Source organism: Toxoplasma gondii, chromosome VI (genome assembly GCF_000006565.2).
Source record: "Toxoplasma gondii ME49 chromosome VI, whole genome shotgun sequence".
In the NCBI taxonomy this organism is placed as follows: domain Eukaryota; phylum Apicomplexa; class Conoidasida; order Eucoccidiorida; family Sarcocystidae; genus Toxoplasma; species Toxoplasma gondii.
In genome coordinates this window covers 1,400,210-1,416,790 of record NC_031473.1, presented here as the reverse complement: position 1 = coordinate 1,416,790, position 16,581 = coordinate 1,400,210, and the positions used below count along the sequence as shown (strand labels likewise).

The 16,581-nt window shown below is 48.7% G+C and overlaps 1 protein-coding gene across 1 annotated transcript; it reads right to left on the bottom strand.

Moving 5' to 3' along the window:
- Window positions 1–1,240: 1,240 nt before the first annotated feature.
- Window positions 1,241–14,754, bottom strand: TGME49_240710 (RNA recognition motif-containing protein; the record flags this gene model as incomplete). Its single annotated transcript, XM_018780612.1, has 23 exons — window positions 1,241–1,419; window positions 1,543–1,996; window positions 2,471–2,611; window positions 2,859–3,041; window positions 3,598–3,773; window positions 4,242–4,480; window positions 4,915–5,001; window positions 5,369–5,401; window positions 6,092–6,211; window positions 6,328–6,379; window positions 7,087–7,144; window positions 7,748–7,831; window positions 8,183–8,337; window positions 8,927–8,985; window positions 9,333–9,390; window positions 9,674–9,815; window positions 10,299–10,385; window positions 11,332–11,375; window positions 11,951–12,022; window positions 12,574–12,742; window positions 13,724–13,779; window positions 14,180–14,276; window positions 14,710–14,754. 23 exons carry the CDS (start codon window positions 14,752–14,754, stop codon window positions 1,241–1,243), a joined length of 2,790 nt encoding a protein of 929 aa, XP_018637605.1.
- Window positions 14,755–16,581: the final 1,827 nt, after the last annotated feature.

Here is a 16,581-nt window from a genome sequence, read left to right as displayed (position 1 = left end):
ATATATATATATATATATATATAAATACAATTAGAACGGTTCTTGTGTGCATGCACAGAAAAAGCTACAGGTAAGCCAACAAAGGAGGAAACGCGAGACACAGCGAGCGAGAAGAAACGATCCAGACAGATCGATAAATCTCGATGACGACAGAAAGAGCTATCTACATCTATCTATCTATCTATATATATATATATATATATATATATATATTCATATCTATCAATATTCATATCTATCTATATATGTATAACAAAAATTTAAAAAAATATTAAACATCTCTGGTATGGTAGAAAGTGTGTGGAATGGAGCTGGGCATGCTGCCTGCATGGCGACAGGGGGAGCGAAGTCAGAAAGAAGACAGAACTTCTGTCTCTGGGGTTGCCTCTCATCGCCACCCTCTCTTCGCTCTCCCTTTGAGTCCTGTTCCTTGAGTCCTGTTCCTTTTCACATCGGTGCTCCTCTTGTCCTGCTCCTGTCTCGGTTTACGCTCGGTCCTGTCTCTGTGATTCGCGATTCTCCTTGTTCTTTCGCATGCATTTCCTGTGTGTCACGAGGCTCTTCTCCTTCTCCTCTCAGTCCTTGTTCTTTGTCTTACGCTGATCAGTTCCTGTCGCAGTTGGTCGCACTTCACCTCGATTACGTCCTTTTCGAAGCCTGCATGCAGAGACGAAGCGAATCCGCGATTTTTTGTCGCAGACACACCAAACGTTTCTTCTTCTCTCCCGCTTTCCGAGCGGAGAAGCAGAGACGCATGCACAGCCCCTCTGCGCGGGATCTCACTCTTGTGTGCCTCAGAGGAGGCCGGTGGAAAGAGTCTCTCGAGCGGCTTTCCTGAAATCTACTCAATCTCCAAACATGCCTTGCGCGGAAAATACTGTATTTTCTCAGAAACCACTGGCTTCTCAACACAAACGTCACCTCAAAACATACGCAACGTCCAGACGACTCACGCAGACACGGAAGCGAACACAAAAGGGGAAAAAGCAGAAAATCAAAATACCCAGGTCTCTGCAACAACGCATGCAGCTGGCGTGCATGCAAAACCAATTTGGACGCGGACTTATCGCCGGGGCCGCGAAGAAAAGCGGTCTAGAACTCTCCCTCCACCTCTGCCATTGAGGACGAACCACTGAGTGTCTAAAAGAGCGAGACATTCAGAAGAAGCCTCCTTTTGAAGGACTAACTCGACTTCCAAGTGTACATGTTGTTCTCTTTTTTTTTGAAGCCGCCCCGGCATTCACTCAACATCCACTTTCTTGTCACAGATCGACATCCCCTGCACACTGCCGAATGCCTCCTTTGTTCCCCATCCTTCGACCATCTCAACACTGAGTTGAGGCGCAGAGAGAAACGGGACTATGGGCGGCAGATTTCGGAGTCTCCCGCTTCTCGCTCTTCCGTTTCCTCTTGTAGAGTCTGTGAAAAATGCAACAGCTGGTGCAGAAATGACGTTGTGAGGCGCGCGGTTGTGGGGCTTCCACTCTGCGGAGCGACTGAAGCTTTCCTGGACGGCTTTCCACGTATCTCTTTTTTCCGGACCTTTCTTCTCGAGTTCCACTTGGAGCTGCGTGACTTGCAGTTCGACTTGGCGCATCTTCATCCGGTCCATCGCCGCCCGTTTCTCCTCTTTTTCACTTTCCTTCTCTGTCTCCTTGTCTCTCTCGTCCTCGAAGCTCTTCTCTTCTTCCTCGGGGAGGTCGAAGATGTCATCCGAGGAGTCGCTCTTCACCTCCTCCTTCTCCGAGTCGCCGCGATCGCTGTCGCGGCGGTCGAGCGTCCCCGGCGTCTCTTCCGCTACGCCGCGCTCGCCGCTCGGACCTTCGGCGAGCGCGTCTTGCCCCGCCTCTCCTCCGCCTCCCTCCGCAAACGCCTTCGAGCCCAGAGGCGCGAGCGACGACGACCAGAAGGTGCTCAGCGCGTCCGCGTCTCCCGCCGCGGCTCGCAACGCAGCCGCCTGCCCCATCGACGACAGCTGCAGCGGCGCGTCTTCGGCCTGAAACGTCGAACATTCTCCACACCTTCGTGCATGCCGATCCCGAAGAAAAAGCATGGCGACGCACAGGGAGACGCACCCGACCGCGAGTGGACAACTGGAACGTTGTTTACACACACAGACATGTACTGGCAGACAGGGATAAACTGAGATACATACACAGATAGCTATATAGGTAGACACAGACAGACATAAATACATAGAAAGCGATAGATAGATAGCAATAGGTAGATAGATAGGTAGATAGATAGGTAGATAGGTAGATATAGACGTATATAGATATGGAGATGGAGATCGATACGGAGAGGTGATCGAAAGAGACGGACGAATTCACAGATTGAGGTCGGTGAACAGAGAGGTGCGTTTGCATCGTGAACCGTTTGAGGAAAGGAGACGCCAAGCCAACAGGAGGATGAGGGAGTGGACAAGGACGACGGGTGTGCGAGACAGGCAGATCGAAGAGCGACAACGTACCTCGGTCTTCAGCTGCAAGTAATATTCGCTGCATGCGAGGCGGTCGATCGCGCAGCCTGCAGAGCCGCCGCCTCCGCGAGCTGCGACACCCCGCTGCAGACAAAGTTTCTCTAACTCGGATCGGTCGAGGCGGCACCATTGCTGCGAACAGAGAAGAGAACGCCGACACAGCGAAGCCGAGCCAAACGCAGAGATTCAAGCGAGCGAAGGGTGACGCACGGCCGCGGCGTCCACGAGCAAAGCGAGAGAAGCGCCGGACAACATGCCGGGAGGGAGAAGCGGACGGGAGAGGACGCGCAAGCAGGAGAAGACAACGAACGCCCCAGAGGAGAGAAAACGCGACACGACGAAGAGCGAGAAGGTGCAGAAAACGTTCTGCGGCTCTCACATGAATCTGCTCCCTAAGTTGGAGAGGATACTTCGCCAAAAGGCAAGCTTCTGCAGCGGCGATCGGTTGTCCATCCACATCGTCGTCGACAAGCTCAGCAGCTTCTGCGGGGGGTCCCGCCTCCTCCGGCGCCTCTGCGAGCTGCGCAGGGAAGTCCGCCGAGAAGAGCGAGGCCTCCAAGCCCTGGCAAAAAAACGAAAAGCCGAAACAGAAAACGGAAAGAAAAAACACCAGCACATGCACGAGACAAATCAGACAACTACATACATATAAATATATATAAATATATATATATATATATACGTTTCAATGCATCTACGTATATATGTATATATACTTAGGTGTCAGTATATGTGCATGTATGGTGCCCTAAGTAAATGCCTATGTAGAAGCATATATATATATATATGTATATATATGTGTATGGTAAGGTCATAGATTCGCGCGTTTCTCTGTTTGCCGATGAGATATGCGTTTCATAGAGCTGTCTCGGAAGCGACGCTGACGAGTGAGGCGCTCGCAAGTCAGACCGCTCTGGTAGCCTGCAGCCCTTCAGTCTTTTTTTGTGGGCTATGAATGTCAATCTTTCGACGGTGGTGCACGAGAAGCGAATCCGGAGCAGCGGCGCTCGATATCGAAACACAGAAGCAGTATTTGAGGTCCTTTCTCCCGGAGAATCCTTTTCTCTAGAACAAGTTTTTTCGGAGCATTTCTCCTCCTCATCCGTCTGTCTCCGCACTTGGAGAAACGCGGGTGAATAGACGGCCCATCCCGTCCAGATCCGCAGGAGACGCTTGAGGAGACGCCGAATTTGATATTTTTGTTTCCGTTCTCTGCGGCGTATCTCTTCCTCGGCCTCCCCGTTCGCCGCGTCTTTCTGTTCGGATTCTCTCTCTGTCGAGTTGCCGCAAAACACTGAAAAAACGGAGGAAAACGAACGAAATCCATCCTCACTTTATCTGCGTGTCGGCCTTGGCCTCTCGTGCGTCCTGCGTCTTTGTGAGTTCACTCCTCTCGCGCTGGAGAAGTCTCACCCTGCGAACTCGTTCCCCCTTTCAACAGGCTAAGAAAAGTCACAAAACTCGGATCTACCCTCATGTATATAGAAGTTCTACTTAGAAATCCATGCACGTATATATATATATATATACGAATGTATACATGTACATATATATAGGTATATATATGCATTCCTATATTCATATTAATATATATGTATATATATGTGTGTGTACGTACACTGATGCACATTTGTATACGTACGCCTGTTTAGAGGGGACGACATGAAGCTGTGGGCAAGTACCTATCTCTATCCCCAAACATATGTGCAGATATATGTACGGGTGTGCCTGTTGAGTTGGAAATACACGCTGGTCAACTTACTTTGCGTCCAGTGAAGAAAGATTCTTGGCAGGTACTTTTCGAGGCTGGCGCGATACGACCAGGCCGAAGGCGTCGGCGCAGAAGAGTTGAAAAGGATGTCCGAGAGGAGATAGAGACGAGCAAGTTTGGAGTCGAGATTCGTTTCCGCCAGCGTCAGAGCTTCGTACAGACAGAGCGCAATCTCCGCCGAACAGTTCGCGTGACTCATGCAGAAAACCATGGCGTTTTTCACCGACTCTCTGCAGACACCACACCACAGGCACCAACACAGAGACCGTCAACGCGCTGAAAACACAGCGAAACTGCAGCCTTTCCAAAAAAAAGCTCATCTCCTCACAGACCCTGAACACCGTTTGTATATTCATGTACGTAAATAGACGGAGAGAGTGACAGAGATGTTCACATAAATACGTCTATGCATACACGCATATTCACACATACAGATATATATATATATATATATCCACATAAATAGGTATACACATATATACATACATACACATGCATATATATACATATATATATATATATATGTATTTGTGTGCGAAAGCACATTTATTTTTAGAATGCAGAAGTAAACGATTGTTTAGGTCCCGTGAAGAGAACTGTTTCCTGTTGAATCGAGAGCATGCCATTGTCTGCTGAATCGTTTCCTGGAAGACGTCGTCGTTACCTCTGTCGAGTGATGTCTCGCAAGTGCTCTTCGAGAGTGTCTCGATCTTCAGAGCCCAGGTGCTCTCCTCCTTTGGCTGCGCTGTGGCTGCGGAAGGAGAAAGAACATTCCGTCGACAAGTTTGCGCGAGCGCGGTCGGAGGTCAGAGAAGAAAAAAGATCCAAGAATTCCAGACGGACGGGGACTCGCGAGTGTCTTTCATGCTCGCCTCTCTTCACCGCATGTAGAACGATCTGTCTCGTCTAGGAGAAAGACACGAGAGTTCAGTCGGTTATACTTCTACAGCGAATACCGCCTTCGCTGCGCTAAAAAATTCCCCCTTTTGTTTCTTCCTCGTTTCGTGTGGGATCACACTGCATGCGAAGCCCGGAAAAAGCGCCTGCCTCTACGGGACTTTTCTGTGAACGCATCTATAGTGGACGCATGCAGTTGAGAGTCTTGTTTCTGAACTCACGAGTCGTCTTTCCTCTCCACTTTGTGTCGACTCCTGCGAGACACGGACGGAGGGAGAGAGGACGAAAAAATGCGGCTCTCTCAGTGAAAAGGTTAAAAAGCAGAAAAAAGAAAAGAAAAGGGAGGACAGAAGAAACGACGTTGCCCAGTCCATCTTATCACTTCACGACCGCAGACGCGCAGGCACTTGGCGGCTTCTTTCGCCTCCAATGGGCCGGTGGCCAAATGCGCGCAAGCAGAGACAGAAAAACAGAAGAACAAATTGCGGTCTCGACGGTCGCATGCAGTTTACGGTCTGAGGAGTCGAACGAGAAGGAAAAAACTGGAGAGTGCACTGCTTCTCGAAACGAAGGCAAAGGCAGGGAAACTGCATGCAGAGCAAAGCCTCTTCTCGTCGCTTCTGTCAGCCGAGTCTTGAAATGCAAAGCAAGTGTAAAACGTCGAACGAACAGCGACGCCCTCTGGCATGCGCGTGTGCTTTTCCATTTCCTATGTAAAGTATTTATTAAAAAAAGAAGTGGATGTTCATTTGCAGTTACGGATAAACGCATGCACATGTATATGTACAGTTCTAAGCAAACGTACACAGGCACTTACAGTAAAAGTGTATACGTAACTACATATATATATGTATATACATATACATATATATACATATATATATATATAATTTTGCACGTGGAAGAAGAGATGTACATGTTTCGAAGATTCGGTTTCCACGGACCTTTCCTGGAAGAATTTTTCGGAAGGAGGCTTCCACTTTCGTCCGCCCAGAAAAATGTGGAAAGGCTCCGTTCGCCAAGAGCGCAGCGTGTCTCCCTGGGAGAAGGCGAAGACTCTCCATCTGCAGAAACGGTCGAAAGAAGAGTGCATGCGTTTGGAAGACGTTGCCTGAGTGCGACTCTGTCGCACAAAAAAGCAAGCAGCTGCGTCGCATGTTCCGTTTATCGCAGGTCTCACCTGTAGTAGATGTTATCCGGAGAGTCATGGTCGTAAAGAAAGTCGAATTTCCCTGAATAGTTCACAGAAACAGGAAGCAACTACATGCGCGGCACACGGAACTTCACATGCAGCAACATCCAAAAATACTTCTGTCTGCGGATAGACGTAAATACAAGCTTGCGTCAATCCAGATTACACACATACAAACATATATAGATACACATATAGATACACATATATATATACATATATATATACATAAATATATACATATATATATATACATACATATATACATACATATATACATAAATATATACATAAATATATACATATATATATGTATTTGTAGGGTATGCAAACACGGAGCTGGGCAGGAGTGTAAATCGAAGAGCAGACCACAGGCGATCGAAAGGAGAGACAGCGACAATGGTTGGTACGAGAATACGTCCGGCGAGAACCTGGCACTGCAAAGGCAAACGAAGTCCTGGGGGGCTCGACGCAGCGAGCAGAGATGACGCGAAATCGAGGGAGAGGATAGTGACGGTGACGTCACAGAAGTTGGCTACACTCTGCCTTCGCGGCCTGTCTATCCAGCTGAGCAGAGAGGCTCAAGAGAGGATGAAGCCTGTTGCTCGAAAATCGTGCAAGTGTCACAGGAGCAGCCGAGGCGAGACGGGGGGAACCTTTTGAAGACAGAAGCGTTTTGCTTGACCAAGAAAAACTACGTCTGAGAGAGCAGGGAAGATCTGTTTTCTTTTCGCAACTGTCTCTCACCGTCTTCCGAGCCACGAGGCGACTTCTCCATGATTTGTTGCTCGAAGGGATGTCCCTCCTAAATCAAAGAGTTTTTCGCACAGACACCCCGAGACCTGCTAAGCGAAAGCATTTCCATGTCGTCAACGCGTCGCGCGATCAGCGTAACCGGAAGGGAGACGGCGCGAAGAGTGAAGACGACACAAACGCAGAGGTGAGGGAGAAGGCGATGGAGCGCAGGAAGAGGAAGCAGACACCATGTTCTTCCAGCGAAGAAGCAGCGACAGACAACTCCGACAATAGGGAGACGGACAGAACGAAGAGCGGGGGAGGGGGAGGGGGAAACAGGGAGACACCGTCGCTTCTTCCTTCGTCGAAGGCCGCCAGTACCGCTGGGCACCGAGAGACTCCGCTTGACGAAAAGAAACGAGAAAACAGAGAGGCGAAGCGACGGGGAAGGGGAACGAAAAGAAGAGAAGACTCCAGAAAGTCAGAGAACGTTCCGCAGAGAGTAGAGACCGAAACAGGGTGTGGCGGAATCAAAACACAGAATGCGACAGGTGAATCGGAAACAGAGTGGGTGAGACAGAAAGCGAGTAGAGAGAACAAAGGGAAGCGACTGAGAAGGAACAGCGAGGGAGCATGGGAGAAGGAAAGGTCCAAAGACGAATGTTGCATTTACTTCCGCGACGTATTTGGCAAGAAGGTCGATGAGGACGCGCTTGCGTTTGTCTTTCGGTACAACGACTTCCACGATGCCGACGTCCTGCACGCAAGAAAACATCGAGCCGGTTGCCTAATGCAGCGATTCCGAAAGTGGAAGAACTTGCGACATCGCGTCTCGCGGGAGACATTTCGACCAGACAGAAGCGGTCCAAGACGATCCACCGGTTCTTCTCCGCATCTCCGTTCCATGTCCTGCTTGGGCGAGTGATTCCTTTCTTCTGTGACTGTAGGCGATCGACGCAAGTGGAGAGCAGGACCCGCCTCCTGCGACGGAGCCTCGTCGCTCTTCCTCTTCCGAGCACAGCAAAAACTCTTCCTCACGGAGAAGGGGAAAAGGGCAGAAGGCGACATGACGAAAAGAAGAAACACCCGTCTCGATCTCTTTCCTTACATCTCTTCTGTCTCTGAATCTCGGAGGCGAGTTCTGACTTCCAGGCGACGGAGAACCGTAGCCAGGCATTCCGCCTGAGCCGCTCCCCGGTGTGAAGAAGCACCCCATCTGCCCGCCAGACATGGGTGTCGATCCCTTCATGGCCTCTCCGCCGGCTGCGGAAGAAAGTCGACAAATCACGGAAAAAAGTTTCTCGATTCCAAGCAACGCTGGAAACACGGAACAGGCTTTGCCGGACACTGACAGAGATGCAAGCGAAGATGCATACCGATACGTATATATATATATATATAGGGACAGAGAAATGGACGCGAATCATACATAGATGCAGACGCAGATACATACATATCGGCACACACAGGCGTACACAGATCAAAAAATACAGAAAAATACAGATGGACGCAGACACCGAGAGATTTGCACAGACAGACGTACGTAGGTAGACTTGTAAACGTCGATGTCCAAAAATTTAAACAGAGAGAGAGAGAGGCGTCCATCGATACATGCACGCGAAGGGCATGTCGACGAGCATTCGCAGGCATGTGACTGCGCTTTCCATAGCGACAAGCGTTTCTTTTTCTGTCTCAGTGCCGCCAAAACTTCTCTCGGGAGGACGGGGGTGGAAGATGTGTGTCGTACGGTCGTGTAGATCGCGTCCACATTTACAGGAAAACTTTGAAGATCCACACTTGCTTGCGTGGAGGGTGCATGACTTCGCTGTTGTCGAGTCCCAGCCGTCCTCACCTGCAAGAAGCTGAGATGGCGACGGAGCTACCACCGGCCTGCCCACGGATTTGCCCCATCTGTGTCGCAAAAGAAGAAAAGGATTTTCGAGGAATTCAAATTTTGCGAAAAAACACTGAACCCAAAGACGCAAAGAAACAAAGCTTTCCCTCTGCTCTGCATCCCGTTCTCTTCTCTCTCTCCGCCTCCTCATTTTCATTCTCCTTTTTCGACTTATCTTGCGACTTCCCTCCTTCTTTTCGTCGTCGTCTCCTCTGTATCTTTCTTCTCCTTTCGGTTTTTTCGCTGTTTTCTTCTCTTCTCTTCTTTCTCCTTCCTACCGCCTTCCATTTCTTCTCTTTCTTCCCCTCTCTCTTTTGTTTCTCTTCTCGGTCGTGTTGCTCTCCTCGCTGCGTCTTCTACTCACCCGATTCGAATGACCATTCCGTAGAAGGAGACCCCGTCCAAGTTGTGCTTCGCAGCCTCTGCAGCAGAAACGAGAAAACAAAAGGCTCCCCTGGGTGTCTCGAGGCGACGAGGACGAGACTCTAAGCTCAGGCGAGAACAGGAAAACGACAGCGAATCGGAGTCGCGCCTGCAGTCGGCGGCGAAGCGAAGACGAAGGACGGACACCCAAAGAGAAGAGACAGACAAGCGAGAAGGAAGTGGAAGGGAGGGAAGTGAGCAGACAGCTGAAAATGCAGAAAGAAAAGCGGCGGACTCGCGAGACCGGAGAGCCGGGAACATCGGTTCTTCTTCGGCACGCACCAGCTTGCGGTCTGCTTTCAAAGGAGACAAATCCGCAATTTCGATTTCTCTTCTTCTCCTCTTCTGTCCTCGGATACATGATCTTCACGGAAGTAATGTTGCCATACTTGCCGAACTGCTGGCACAAGAACTCCTCGGTAATCTGCAAGTCAAAAAAGAGAAAGCGCAAGAACTGGAAAACACTCAACGCAAAGACGCGCGAAGCACACACAAGCAGTTTTTTTTTTGTACATACACCTGGACAAACGGGAACAGAAACAGACCGTCCTACAGACGTACCACAACTACACATCACACTACTACATATGTATATATATATATATATATATATTTACATATATATATATATATTTACATATATATATAAATATATATGTGTATCTGCATCTCGTAAAAACGCATGATGGTGTGTGGAGAGGGCGAACACCAAGTGTTTTGTGAGGAACGAGAGAAGTCCTTTGTCTAGAAAGAACGGAGACAATCCGCATCGGTCGGCCCGTCTGCTTGAGCAAGAGGGGAACGTTGAAAAGACGCGAGCACAGGCGCCTCCGGGACTCGCGAAAGAGCAGAAAAAACACGCAACCGAAGTTTCACGGAATGCAAAGAAGTTGGATCCTCGACATACTTCCGGAGAAAGGTTGCCGAGATAAAGATTGGTCGAGGATTCCTTCTCCAGATCAACAGGCGGTGCGCCGGGGAGGCGCGTTGCATTCTGCGGAAAAATCAACAAAGTGAGCAAAGGCGCTTTCAAACCGAAGAAACCAACACAAAGGTTGACCCACACCGCACCAAACGAGGGGTGTACATACACTCCAAGAGCTTCTGCTTACTCCCGGATGCACCGGCCGATGTGCCTGCATTGATGCACACATAGTCCTATACACATACACAGCGATACATATATATATATATATATATAGATATGCATACATATATACATATATATACACATGTATATATATACATACATATTCATGCATGTAAACACATATACGTAAATATACATCCATGGAGAGGTCTATTTGCATCGGGCATTCGCGGGAGACTGTCAGAGATGAGATTCACACTTGAAGATCTACGCGTCTCTACGCATGCACGGACGTTTACGCAACTGCGCCCGTTGACGAACACTTGAGTCGGGAAGCGGGAGAGTGAATCCATCCCCATGTACGCAAATCTATATACGGACGTATATATGCGTATATATATATATATATAAATATATAAATATATAAAAATACAAATATATATATATATATATATATATATTGAGAGAAAGAAGCATTGTTGTGTCTGTAGTTGCGCGCATCTCGGATGTGTATGAGCAGCTGAATCGACCAAAAAGAAAGAGACTGACGAAGAGAGAGGGAGACACAAGAGGGGGTTCGTGGGCGCCGGAAGGATGGAAACGAAGCGTTATTCGTTTCGCGAGGCAAATCTCCGCTCGCATTGGAAACAAGCTTGTGAGAGGACCTCTAGACATAGTGCCGAGTGAGTGTGAAAGGATTCTTGCCACCGGCCATTGCTGCTCGTCCAGCAAGTTTAGCTGGAACTGGAAATCCAGCTGATCGACAGCCACAGCAGTCAAGTACAAGGAGGGAGAGAACTCGAAGAACAGAGAAACCGCAACTCTGGAGACGGCAGGATAGCAGCCTTACCTCGATGGCGGTGAGCTGAGCACGCAATACCATGCGCTCGTCTTCTGAAAAAAAAGGAAGAAATAGGAAGTTACGCCGCAGAGTGCATTTGTCTGCATTACGCATGCACAACATCTCTGCATGTCTGCTCACAACTGTCTCCCCGACCCGCAAACCTCTCGATGGAGCAATCGACGCAGAGAGTAAGAGCGAAAGAAAGAGAAAGCCAAACAGCGGCGGAGCGAGGAACAGACGCAGAGAGACATAGACAAAGAACGAGGGAGGGACAAGGAACGAAAGAGAGACAAAGAAGAGACTCTGCGAACCCCAGACAGGTGTAGTAACATCGCCACAGATGCAAACAAATTTCTGAAATGACAAAAAAAACTGTTGCTTCCGCAGCAGCAGCGTCGAGAGAGAGTTACAGGGAGAGAGTCTGACAGCTCACTTGCACAGTGCACCAGTAAACGAGATCTCCGTATTTGCGCTCCACGAAAGGTTAGATAGATAAATATAAATTTAGATAAATATAGAGAGATATCGTTAGATGGAAAGATAGCTATAGGCAGAGAGATACATTGACTGAGCTGTGGCTTCCTCGCGCTCCTAGTGGCAGAAGATACGTCGCATGCCAACGCACCTGTTCTTGTCTCGGAAAGCTGTTTGTATAGCTGTTTCTTCTTGTCGATCAGTTCCTGCTTTTTCTTGATCTCTGCACACAGACAGACATTTGAAGACATGCTCATGTGTTGATGTAAAAATATGCAGTCACATGACTTCTGAAGTGAGGAGGAAGAAACGCCTTCAAAAAGCGAAGAAGGGCACCCAGCGCATGCATGCCGAGCTCTCTAGGCTGGCGCTCCAGAGATCCACTTGTCCGACACAGGCTCGAGTTCTGAAATGTGAACTGCGACATGAGCAGCGAACTGGAGTTGATCTTTCGACGATAAACCGTCTTCAAGCATTCGATACGCGGCGGGGGACCACAAGATCTCAGCAAGCAGTCGGTTCAGGAAACGTTCATCGGATTGTCCTGATACTCTCTCCTCCCCTTTCGTCGCGTTCCGCATTCTTCGTCACTGTCTTTTTTGGGTCTTCGATCTGTCCGCGTCGTTCTCCTTCTTCTCTCCTCCATCTCCTTCTTTTCCATCGTCTTCTCTGCCTGTTCTCCCCTCTTCGATCCGTTTTCCCCCTGTCTCGTCTCCTCGTTCCTTCCCCACATGGCTCTCCTCGAGTTACGTCCTTCTTTGCCTGTCTACGCACCTTCCAAGAAGGAGTCGATTTCTTTCTTGTGACTTCCCTTCGTCGACTTCTTCGCGGTCGACGGCGACGCGCCCGGCTCCGCTGCGGCGGCTGCGGCTGCAGCGGCTGCGGCGACGGAGTCTGCATTCGCGGCGCTCGCAGGTGGCGGCAGCCACAGGCTTCCTCCAGGCTAACGAAAAAACATGCGCAAAAGCAATGCGGAAAAAACAAATGCGAAGACGAAACGAATTCGAGAACTCTCGCACGACGCTCCGTCTGTCTCGACACCCCTGTGACGCAAGAAAAAACACGAAACGTTGCAACGCATTCTCGCTTACGTTCTACCTCTCTATTTCTCTCTTTCTCTTGATCTGTGTTAGTATGGACATGTACATACATACATACATACATGCATACATACATACATGCATAGACATATTCATATATGTACATTTGTTTCTATCGATTTGCACGTGTCTGTATGTATATATCTCTATATATCTCTACATATCTCTACATATGTCTATATATCTGTATGTATCTATATATATCTATATATATGTGTATATGTGTGTATAAATAGATATTTATATATAATCTACAAGCATCTCTATGTCGGGTCTCGTACGCTCGATCCTTGTCGAATGCGTTTCATCGATGTCGAGCCACAAGAAAAAGAGGACAGAGGTAGGAAGCTCTCCCGCACACAAGAGTATCTCCGCCGAAGCGTACGCAAAGAAAACCGACTCTTTCGTGTGGACGGTATCCAGTTCATTTCTCGACTTTCCGCGTGAGTCAGAATCTTCCGGACTCTGCGTCTCCCGGATGCTCACTGACCCAACACGTCATTATAACTTCATATAGGCAAGACGCGAGGACTCCTGGAGTCTGAATTGGGAAAGCGAAAATCGAGAATAACGGTCTGCGCGCGGCATTCCGGCTTATAGAGAAACTCGCCAAGTCACTTCAAAATTCTCGGTCTGACGCTCCGTGTGCAAGCGTCTGTACAGACACGAGAGAGCCGACGCGTCTGCTTCGACGAAAACGGAACGGAAGCGTCGGGGAGGTCCTTTGGAAAACTGGCGAGTCGTTCTTCACAGAGTGATCAGAAAGACGCAGCGAGGTCCAGGAGAAAAGATGAACGTGGATTTACAAAAATGGTCAAAAGTACCTTTCGCGGTTCGCGGATGACGCTCGTGTGGCCAGAGCTGGGGTCGAAGACGCCTCCTGCGCATCTCGCGAGAAAAAAGCAAAACCGTTTAAATGTTCCTTTGTTCGTTAACACCGATCACGTCAAGAACCAGTGTCTCCGAACCATTCCTCACAAACTGATATATATATAAACGTACGTAAAGCATATACATTTGCATTTGTGTATTGTAAAGACTGATGCAGTGTGTGTCTATGTGCATAACACTATGAATGTATGTGCGTATACATAAATCAGAAACGGAGATACACATGCATGCATATATATATATATATATATATATATATATATGGGTGGATAGACAAATGCATATATGTGTGAATTTTTGTATAGATATGCACGCATAGACACTTTGGCGTTTCTGAATGAACATGCGAATTCAATTCTCAGAGGAAAACTGCAGAAAAAAGGTCTTACCGCGAATAAAGTTTCTGTGCGGAGTGTCGGGAGGGGTCGGAGGTCCATCAGGCTGAAAGGATTTGCCCAAATCCGACATGCCTCTTGTGCGGTCGTCCTGAGCCGGAAAAAGAAGACCGAGAGCAAATGCGCGGCAAATCAAACCGCGCGCGCGCATTGAAAGACAGTGAGACAGCTGTACCTCCAGAGAGACACCAACGTTCAGATGGACATCCATGGATGTAGCCACAGAGAAACAAGTTGATAGCTATAGATATATACAGGAGATAGGGAGACAGATAGAGACAGAGACACAGAGAGAGATGTAGAAAGCGCTGCACGGAGGCGTTGGAGCGCCGGAGAGGCAAGCATGAGAAAGAGAGGAAAGACAAAGAGAGCGGAGAAGGACGAAGAGGAGTAACAGACGAGAGAAACAAGATGGAGACGTTGTCGAACTTAGAAAAGAGACAGGATGGATACAGGAGGAATGACAGAAGAGGTGCAAAACAGAGAGGGCAGGGGAGATGTGGAAAAAAACAGAGACGACTTACGGAAGCGACGCCTCCGCCAGCTCCCCTGCCGAGAGGGCCGCGCATGTTGAAGAGAGAGATAGTGGCGCTACGCAGATCAGCAAGTTTTCTGTAGCCAACCTTCTCAAAGAAGAGCGCGAAAACCGGAGAAAAGTTCGTTCTTGAGGGCGCTCTTCTGCGCAGACGAAAGAACAAAGGATAGGCGAAAGGAGAGAAAGAAGAGATCAAGAAGAGGCGAAGAGAGACCCAGAACAAGCTCCCAGGAGACTGAAAGTCCGGTGAAAAAATCTTCCTCCGACGCGAGAAGAACGGCTCTTGAGAACCGGAAAGTTCTGGAGGCCAGTGGAGAAAAGCACAAGTCCGAGAAGCAGAGTCGTCGACACCGAAGAAAGACGTTTCCTCGCTTGTCGGAGAGACAAGCGAGTCACCGCAGAACCTGTTGGTTTTCGCCGCCTCCGAGAAGAGCCGTCTCCTCTGAGAGCTTCGCCTTCTCCCACAGAGGCAAATCTCGAAAAGGCGAGGCGGAAATCGATCAGGAATACAATATCCCGCGCGAGTCTCGAGAGGGCGGCCCCTCTTGGCGCCAGTCGTCCGTCTCTCTGTTTGCCGACGACCCAGAGAGGCCGGAGCAACGCGAAAAGCGTCGTTTCAGAAGCATAAAAGACAAACAGGAGACAGACAGAGAGTCACAGGCGAGAGAAGGACAGAAGAGAGAGGAAAAAGAGGAGAAAGGAGCGAGCACAAACTCACGGGGAATCTCTCGAGTGACGGCCTGGGCAGTGCCGGCTTCGACATTGTGTGCGCATGAATTCTGTCCACCACGCGTTTTTTCGGAAGCAAGAGCAGCAAAGATGGAAGACAAAAGAGGAGAAGGGGAGAAAAGAAACAGGAAATCCCGAGAAACCCAGAGAAAACGGCGGCCTGGACACACGCGCAGGCGGTTGCATGCATCACACTCTCGCCGGTATACGCGCGGTTTGCGCGACAGCGAAGGACGCCACAAGAAAAGAGTGAAGCTGTTCTCTTCAGACTGTTTCTCTGCAATTCAAAACGCGAGACGCCTCTGGAGAAAGATGGCGTCCGGGGACAAGCGGGGAGACGCGGTCGATCTTTCTTTTGCGGTGAAGGAGCGTCGGTGTCGGCCTTTGAGCTTTCTGGTTCTTCACTGGAGAGGACAAATGCATTCGCCTTTCGTTCGCCTCGACTTGTTGACGAGAGGGGAAGAGAAACGAAAATGCCAGCAAGAAACATGCAAAGAAGACTCGTGCGAACAGTGGAGAGATCCCCAAAGAGGTAGCGAAAAAAAAAACGCAGAGTTCCTTTGCCTACACCACCGGCTACAACACGGAAGTCTCGGCTTCCCCTTCCTTTGCGCAGGTGACAGAAAGCCAGTGTTCTCGTTTTTGCTCTACAAAGCTGAAAAACGAAAAAAGGAAAGCGACTTTCCGTGGACGTCAAGTCCGTCCTTTTCGTCAACTTCTGCGCGCCAGGTCGGTGCCTGGCTGTCGCCCACCACTGTGGTCGCAGAGTATCTCACATTCAAATAAAGAGAAAACCGCCACAAAAATAAAACAAATTTACATCAACACAGACATGAATCAACACACAATGCGCGAAAACAGGTCTATACATGCATATATATATATATATATATATATGTATATATATGTATATATATATGTATATACATATACACGCATATGGACATATATAAACGCAAAGGTATACAGATGTTCCTAGAGGTAATATACTTCAGACACGGTAGGCATAGGGAGGTGCTGGTGTGCATCTATAACATATAGAGATATAGATAGATCGATGGATACACAGAGACAGAGAGATGTATAGGTGCCTAAATATATCTACATATATATATATATATATACAGACATC